Source organism: Olea europaea, chromosome 22 (assembly GCF_002742605.1).
Source record: "Olea europaea var. sylvestris chromosome 22, O_europaea_v1, whole genome shotgun sequence".
NCBI classification, from domain to species: domain Eukaryota; kingdom Viridiplantae; phylum Streptophyta; class Magnoliopsida; order Lamiales; family Oleaceae; genus Olea; species Olea europaea.
Window position 1 is genome coordinate 2296484 of NC_036258.1, and position 8480 is coordinate 2304963.

Sequence of the window (8480 nt, forward strand, 5' to 3'; positions counted from 1 at the left end):
TATCTTGCCGGAATTACTGAATTCCGGTTGCCTCTGCATCTTGGGTTAACAAAAAAGTGCAGAATAATTAGTGGCCTAAAAACTTCATGTAGAATACAGAAGAATGGCATTTGGCAGAACTGAGACTCAAAATTATGATAGACAAAATACAAAGATCATGTAAATTTTACAATTCTGTAAAATGATATCTTGGAATTGGTATATTCAGTTTAATGGGGATCACCACGGGAACCCGAAGCGTCCAACAACTGCCAAGCCATAGCCCTTTAGACCAGTGAAAAGCAACATGCTTTATGTGAGATCAAGAATGAAAATCAACATGCTTTGTAACTTTCTGTGAGCTTACTTTGAGAGTTTTCTGGTTGTCATAGTTGAGTGAGTAAACACTGTGTAATCTTCTCTTTTAATGGCAGATTGACTGGGGTAAAAAGTGGTTGATGAAATTTAGTTCCAAAAACAAGCAATTCTGGTGTCTAAAATCTGATTTTCTTTCCTGAGTTCATTCCTGCCATTTCTGGTGTTTTCTTTCAACTATGCAAATCTGATATGATCTTTCCTGGGAGAAGAAATATCCTAACAAAAATACCCAGCTCTTTCAATAAAACAACTGAATTGAATTCTGAACCAATAGTCACATAACAAACAAGAAATCAAAATGTGTAAAGTGGCAATTAAAAATGCAATTTTCGTCAACAGGAACACCGGTATGATCAACTGGAACTATCACCCCGATTCAATACAGTAATTCCGGCGGAAATTATTCTGCACTTTTTTGTTAACCCAGACTCCGGCCATTCTGGCGAGAGATTTGAACTTTTCCAAATTTATCCCTATTTGGATTTTATTTGATTGGTTTTAATTTAACTAGTATAACATTTCCATATTTATTGACTGCTAACTAGGCAGAGTATATAGGATCCGTATATATATATATATATATTTATATACACATATATGCATGTATGTATCGCGGTCTGCATGTATTCTATTCTGGTGCATATATATATATATATGTCACGGTCTGCATGTATGCTATATATATATATAGCACTGGTGCAAGTCTACAGCCCTAGCCACCACCTCATATACCCCTCCCACAAACACAAAACGGCAGCACTCTCCTCCCTCAAAAACTCTAAACTCTAACAAAAAATGGACAATAATCCTAACTGGGCATTAGTAACTAACAGCCCTTATTTACTAATTCCTAATCCATTCTACATTCCTTCATACCCACCGGCTCCGCCGCCAGTTCCTCCGCCGGCTCCACCATTGGGTCTGCCGCCAGTTCCGCAACCAGCTCCACCAGTGTTTTAGCATCCTGGCAGCTCCACCAGTGTTTCAGCATCCTGGCCCTCCCTACTTTAACATTTAAGATGTTGGTATGGATCATATTTTTCAACTTTTTGATCAACCAGGAATAGAATATCCTAACCCTCCTCATAAAAACCCAGCAAACCCTCTGGATCCGGACTTTTTCGACGGGGTTTTGCAAATTCCTCAAAACCAATTACAAGCACTACATATTCCTTCTGAAACCGTTTTGATAGAAATTCTGGGAAGGAGGCTCAGAAATGAGCCAATAAATGAAATCTGGATCAACCAAATAAATTTCTATCAACACTCTCCAGCTACTTTGGGAGGTAATATTATTCCATGGGTGATTTAGGTTATTTTTCAGGCCAATGTGTATAAGAAATGAAAGAATGTAAAGAAGGTATTGAAATGCAACCTGAATTGAGAGAAAATTATGTATTCATTTTCATTGAATTTTACGTGCACAGGAACATTATAATTGTTGGAATTAATTGAATTTGATTTGGGTTTAAAATATTAAATGTAATATTTAATGATATGGGCCATTGCAATTAATTTGAGTGAATTGGAAAAGTCTCCAATATAGGCTCATATGTTGATAAGCCCATTTTAAGTGGTTTTTATATGGAAAGGAGTCCCACATCGAAAGTTTACAAGAAAATAGTCTTGTTTATATAGTGGGTTGTGTAAATAATATATAATTTAATATGTTACCTACCACTTGGCTAACTTTAGCTAGCCAAACGCTAGCAAACTAGCTAAAGGCTAGTCACCACTAGAGTGGTGCTTCGCACCACTAGCACCGTTCCCCGAACCCGGGCCCGGCACACGCACGTCGCACGTCGCACGTCGCAAAGTACGCATTGGGCGCTTTAGAGGCGCACGTACGCATCGTCGCGAGGAGTTGGGGAGCCTTATAGTTTTCGAAAATGGACTCGTGGTTCGATGACGTGGCAGCACAAGGCTCGGTGAGTTGGCATTCTAGGTGGCGCACGAGTGGTAGGTCGTGTCCCTTCGTCCTGCGTGGCGGTTAGATGTACGCATGGCATACATATGACCGTGACTGTTCAGAAATTGGTGAATAGGCATGATGAATGGACACTTCACTTCATGGTTCAATCTGGGCCGTCAGATTATAAAAATAGTGCGATCCAATGGCTAAGACGAATCAGACCAAGTGGTGCACCAGTTCCTGAAATGTCACACACCTGTTCCATGAGACACTTCAATCTCTATAAATAGGGACCCCCAGATTCGTTTTTTGACACACCAAATCAATTATGAATTCAATTGATTTCTAAATTCTTCTATCTCCATATTCTGCTCGTAAAAAATCTCTTCTACTTCTGTCGTTATTCCGTTCAAATACGATCATTCATTGGTTCGACCGACAAGGTTGGTATTGTGCAGTATCGATTTTGGAAGGAGCGTTGTATCTTGGGAGATAGACGTCCATAATCCCGTTTGCACTTCATTGGGGGGGCGAAATCTGTCTTAAGGAGATTTGCTTACTTTATTGGCATATCTCGCTTCATTTACTGTCTATTTTTTCTGCTTATTTTATTTCTTCTTTTGATTGCGTTAGTCGAATTTTCGACAACAATATTTATACAGGGGAGCTACTGTTAATAGTTGCTATACCAAAAAAAAAATTAATTAGAGAATAAATTTTGAGCTCACCAACATTCTTGGAATATATATTTATATATGTTTTATTTGCAGGTATTAGTTTTCAAGCACATAATGGCACTTTCTTTTTCATTACCCCAATAGCAAGGTGTGGTCTGAATAGAATTAATCGAACCATCGAAGAGGGTGGTAGTTGGTCTCACGCCGGTGGACGTGTGAAAGAAATCATGGATGGAGGACATCGAGTCAGAAGTAGGAGGTCATACCACTATAAACCTCCTGCTGCCGATGCCGATAGATGGCTCATGAAAGAATACACTGTCTATCCATTGCACGAGGTTCTGGGCTCTAATTTGGAGTATATAGTTTTCATATGTTAGATTTTTTCCTCTTTTTTTGTGTGTCTAATGATTTTTGGTTCCTTTGGCAGATGAACAACTTCGCCGTAGTGAAGTTACACAGGTGATGATAGCTCGGATTTCGCCACTCGGGAGTGATTGCAGGGATGGCTTTATGATTATGTTTTCAAGTACATCTAATTTTTAGGTTAACTTTTTTTTTTTGGTCAAAATGTCGGGGTCTCATTGGAGAATATAACACGATGAATGTTTTTTTTTTTTAATCTATAATATCCTTAAAAGTTATTCCAATTTCCTGTTATTCTTCTTGATTCTTCCTAAAAAATGTATATTTCCCTTTAGTTTGCGTTTTCTGGTTTTCAGTTACACTGATAATAGTTCTTACAACAGGACTGATTAGCTTTAGGCATGAAAATTCTCACTTAGGTCAAGAGCTAATGAAAGTTTGTATTTTCCCTTAATGGCCGGGACTGTTGATTACAATGAGGGAGAAAGTTTAGCTTGTACTCAAGTATGAACTTCATATGACTACTGCTGATTCCTTTTTAATCTCTAATGTAGATTCTAGTGGAGGAATGATTGTACACTATGTCCATAAAATGTACTCTAATTGTTTTGATGCTATGGGTTTTATAATAATTTGGTTAAATTAAATAAATCAATGCTTGTCTGATTTGCTCTTTAGTTTTTCCTCATCCTGGTATCAAAATTGTTGCCTGATAATGCAGTAGAATCTGCTGAAGTAGATATTTTTTCATCATTCCAAAAATTTGGATCTATTTCATAACCCCCTATGCTTTTGTCCATACAATGTTTATTCAAATAGGAAGACACATAGATTTTAGCAAGTGTTATATCGTAATTCTCAGCCATCCCGCATACATCCTTGCTGTTTTTTATTGACATCTAAATGCTTAAGAATCCAATGAGCATAATTCTGCATTATGATTTTGATTAATACATGGTAACAAAAATATGACACATGCAATGTACAAAACCAGACATAACTTAAGGCCGTTGAATATCATGTACAAGGGTTATTCTTGAGTTACATAACCCCTTACATAAGGGTGTCCAAAATGGCGTGTAGGCACCCAAGGGGTTATGTATCCAAGAATAATTCCATGTACAAAAACCTTTTAACACGATGTGTAACATTGGGAGATTTTGCATGTGCGAAAATCCTATGGTAAAGTGCTTTCAAAATTTTATTCTAGACATTTTAAGTTATGAAACATTTCACATTCATGACTAAGTATGTTGAATCCCATGAACTAAATTAGATCTGACATTACACACCATTTGAAAAAATACATGTACAAAATCAGATTTAATACATCTCGTTGAATATCATTTATTGTCAATGATGAGATCGTTGTAACATATTGTGTCACACATTGCCCATTTCATACAATAAAAATCATGAAAGTAATTTTAATATAGAGATGGATATCCTCCTGGTATGCTTAATTATAGTGCATCATAAAAGAATTTCAAATGGTCGATTTCGTTGACCCTTTGTGGGCTCAATAGAGAAAGCGTGACTTCGAGTGCTTGAATCCACATATAGTCCTTCGATCGACCAGCCTTAGGCCAATGAAGCGATTATTAATCTGAAGATTGCGATTTGAGACCAAGTCGTAGTGTTTGCTGCTCTTGCCATTGAAGTAGAAAATGATCCCATCACCAATGAACCACTGTCCAAACAAGCTGATCCAGGACCATTGCAGTATGGTTTTTTGTCTGTAGTTATCAGATTTAGCCAATATCTAGAGAAAAATTGAAATAAAAACCAAACCGTAAACTAGTAGTACTACGCAGAACTTAATAAGAATTTCTTACTCTTGCTTTTAGGCCGATGAACCACGATCCAAACAAGAATTTGGTAATCTAACCAAAAGAGCGGAAAAAATAAAAAATTCAAGATTCTTAGAACGAGATATAAAAAAGTGGGTTTTCTTTTTTTTTTTTTTCTTTACTTGTTTGGCTTCATTGGATAAGTCTAAAGCACAAGGGAAGCAAGAATGAGATTACTTGAATCCTCCACCTGTCTCCGGTAGAGAAGACACCTTCAACGTTTGGAAAACAAAATCTGAGAAAAATCTGAACATTTTTTTAGCTTATCTTCCGCTTATAAGTTATTTTCAAATTGAAATTAAAACAACAAAAATCTAATAAAGAAAAATGCATCTCAAACTCAAATTACAGAAAAATAACAGGATGAGCTTCCCTTAAAACAAGAAACAACAAACACGTGTCTGTGGCGATTAAATATATCTGGATTACTTCACCAATCTAAAAGCACACAAATAACCTACGAAAATAGGGAACAAAGAAAATTCGATCAAAATGTCCGGACATAATTAAGTAAAAAAAAATAAAAAATGACAGAACTAACATGGTCTGGTGATAAAGAAAACTCGTAAGCAACGGAACTAACGCTGTCTGACCTTCCAAGTGCCACTTGTGACTAAAAAATCAATATTGACAAATGCAAAATGTAGTACAAATGTACAATTGTTCAAAATTTGTACATGATAATAACACGAACCTACAAAACATCCCAAATGGTACACAATCTCATTACTGAAATCAACTAAATCTCGTGCTGATGTTCCACAGGAAAAAAAATAAATAAATAAAAATCCTAAATTTACGCCTTTGTCACGGACCCTTTTGTTCCAAAAAGAAAATAGCTTTGGCCCATATTAGTAAAATTATTCCCTTAACCACCCACAAATTACGTTAAAAGTGGGATCTCTACGCAAATATTTATAGAAAAAATGAAAATTAATAGAACCCTAACTGAAATAGACTATGAAACAAAAAAATTTCACCTGTAAATCGAGAAATCAAGTACTGTTGGCTGATCTTCACTCGAAATAATCGAGCCAGGGTTTAGAACATTTCCTGTAACACCAGAAAAAAGAAAAAAATTCCATTCAAATGCCTTTTTTTTTTTTTTTTATATAGATACATAGATCATAAAATCGAAACATACATTAATTCGAGAAATAAAGAGAACAACTTCAGAGGTGAAGAAAGCCAGGGAATATTTAATAAAATTCGACTTTGAAAATTGAGTATTGGACTTGGTTGAGATTCAGATTAGAGCTGGGCTCAAACATATATTCGGGCCAAGATTATACATTTTCTCACCCACGCTAAATCTGCTCCTGTAGGGAACACTACATGCACACGGAACTTTAGGGTTTCCTCCAGGGCACCGTGTAGGAAATTCTACAGAAGTAAACCTAATCACCCACACTACATCCACACGGAACTTTAGGGTTTCCACTTTCCTCCAGGGGCACCGTGTAGGGAATTCTACAGCACTGCATCCACACGGAACTTTAGGGTTTCCTCTAGGGGCACCCACAATACATGCGGAACTTTACGGTTTCTCTATAAAACAAAACGTGAGTTTTCAATTCCATATCTCCAAATCTAAAAATTTTCAATGGACACCCAAAACATCAACAGGATCGATTATCATCGAATTTCGGATTATATGAATGAAAAACTGACCGATGAAGAATACTTTGGGAGATTGGATAAAGTTATGGTTTTCCATCCGAATGATGCTCAAATTATTGATCTCTTGATAAAAAAAATCAAGAACGAGAAGCTGCCTCGCAATCTGGCTAAAGTGGGTAATATATATGAGATCGACCCAGAGAAACTTGCAGGTGAAATCCTTTTATAATTTTTGTTTCATAGATAATTCCATCTTAAAACGCAGTTTGTCTTTGATATTTTTCTGGTGCTTCTTTCATTTTAAATTTATTTTATTTGATTTCCAGATAATTATGGGAAGCTTTCAACTGAAATTTGGTACTTGTTTACATTAAGGGATAGAAAATACCAAAACGAGAATATAAATGTATCTACAGTTGATGGATATTGGCAAGTAAAAGGAGATAATAAAAATGTGGAATATAATGGGGAAACTGTTGGATTTCATAAGATTTTTCAATTCTACGAGGGAAAACCTGGTAGCGGTGAAAAGACCTCTTGGATTATGCATGAATTCAGAGTGATTGATCCTCTGCCCCCGCAATACGGTGTTGGTGTTGAAGGTCGAACCAAGGTACAATAAATTGTAATGTATAAGTTTTAGCTGTTTTAGAACATTATTTGTAGATATAATAAATTAGAAGGGGCTACTCTGCTTCTCCAGTAATGAGAATCAATCTACAATAGATGACTTTAATTCGCCTAAACTCTGATTTTTGCACATTTTAATTTCTGCTACTTTTACTCTTGAAATTTCTGGAATGTTTTCTTGTAGTTGGAGGATTGGGTTTTGTGTAGGATCTGGAACAATAAGAGAGGCTATTATTATGAGAACGATGATATCTACACATCAACTGGATTACGAAAAAGAGACTGGAGCTCGCGAAGAAAAAGAGACTTGAGCTCGCCAAGAACGTCCTACAACTTGCGAAAGAAGAAACTGACAAGCACATGAATTTTTTGTTCTTGTTTTACTGGTTTAGTTATCTTTTGTTACTGGGAAATTGTACCTTTGGTCCCAAAAATTTTATTTGCTTGTAGCATGAACTAATTTTCATATTGGTGTGTGAGTAACTTGGCTTGTCTGTTCTTGGTTGGACTAACTTGTTCATTTTGCTTTGTGAAAAGTGGTGTGCTGATTATTCATTTATTTGGGAGTGAATGGAATGCTTTGATCTTTTGAACTGGTCCAATAGGTAGATTTAACAAAAGAAAGAAGCCAAAAGAGTTCAGTTGTGATTTTATTTTCATCTTTGTTGCGATGGTAGTGCGTGACGGGGATTTTATTGATACAGCTTCAATGTCAGCAAGTACAATTCGCTTCTCGATTAGGGAAGCTGCACATTGAGGGAGGGGTTGCTACAGTTAGATTGGCAAGCCTTTGATCGGAACCTCTAGATTTCTTCCAATTTTGCACTGCCATGTTCTAGTTCCTTGATCCTCCACGCAAGCTTGCACCTCTTTGTATTCGGCAAAGAAACCAACCGCAGCCTGGTAAATTTATACCAGCTCTTTAGGGACGCCATCAGTTTCTTACTCAATGATCTCGTCTTCTAATTCTGGTGTGGTTCGTAAACACTAGAAACGAATTTCTCAAAGCCTCGCAAATTCCTATTCGAAAGTTGATTAATGTGCATACATTTCACATATTTTTACAGG

General features: G+C 36.4%; 1 protein-coding gene across 1 annotated transcript; it reads left to right on the forward strand.

Annotated features, from left to right (window-relative positions):
- The first annotated feature begins 6461 nt into the window (after nt 1–6461).
- LOC111371331 (NAC domain-containing protein 68-like) lies at nt 6462–8001 on the forward strand. The gene is made up of 3 exons (XM_022993251.1): nt 6462–6994; nt 7109–7395; nt 7597–8001. The coding sequence occupies exons 1-3, from the start codon at nt 6766–6768 to the stop codon at nt 7774–7776; spliced, it is 696 nt and encodes a 231-aa protein (XP_022849019.1). The 5' UTR covers nt 6462–6765; the 3' UTR covers nt 7777–8001.
- Nucleotides 8002–8480: the final 479 nt, after the last annotated feature.

Bases quoted from the DNA above. Each gene is read 5' to 3' on its own strand.
- LOC111371331 (XM_022993251.1), top strand. From the start codon at position 6,766: ATGGACACCCAAAACATCAACAGGATCGATTATCATCGAATTTCGGAT. The intron at 6,995-7,108 runs GTGAAATCCTTT...TTTGATTTCCAG, and splicing joins CGACCCAGAGAAACTTGCAG to ATAATTATGGGAAGCTTTCA. The intron at 7,396-7,596 runs GTACAATAAATT...GTTTTCTTGTAG, and splicing joins GTGTTGAAGGTCGAACCAAG to TTGGAGGATTGGGTTTTGTG.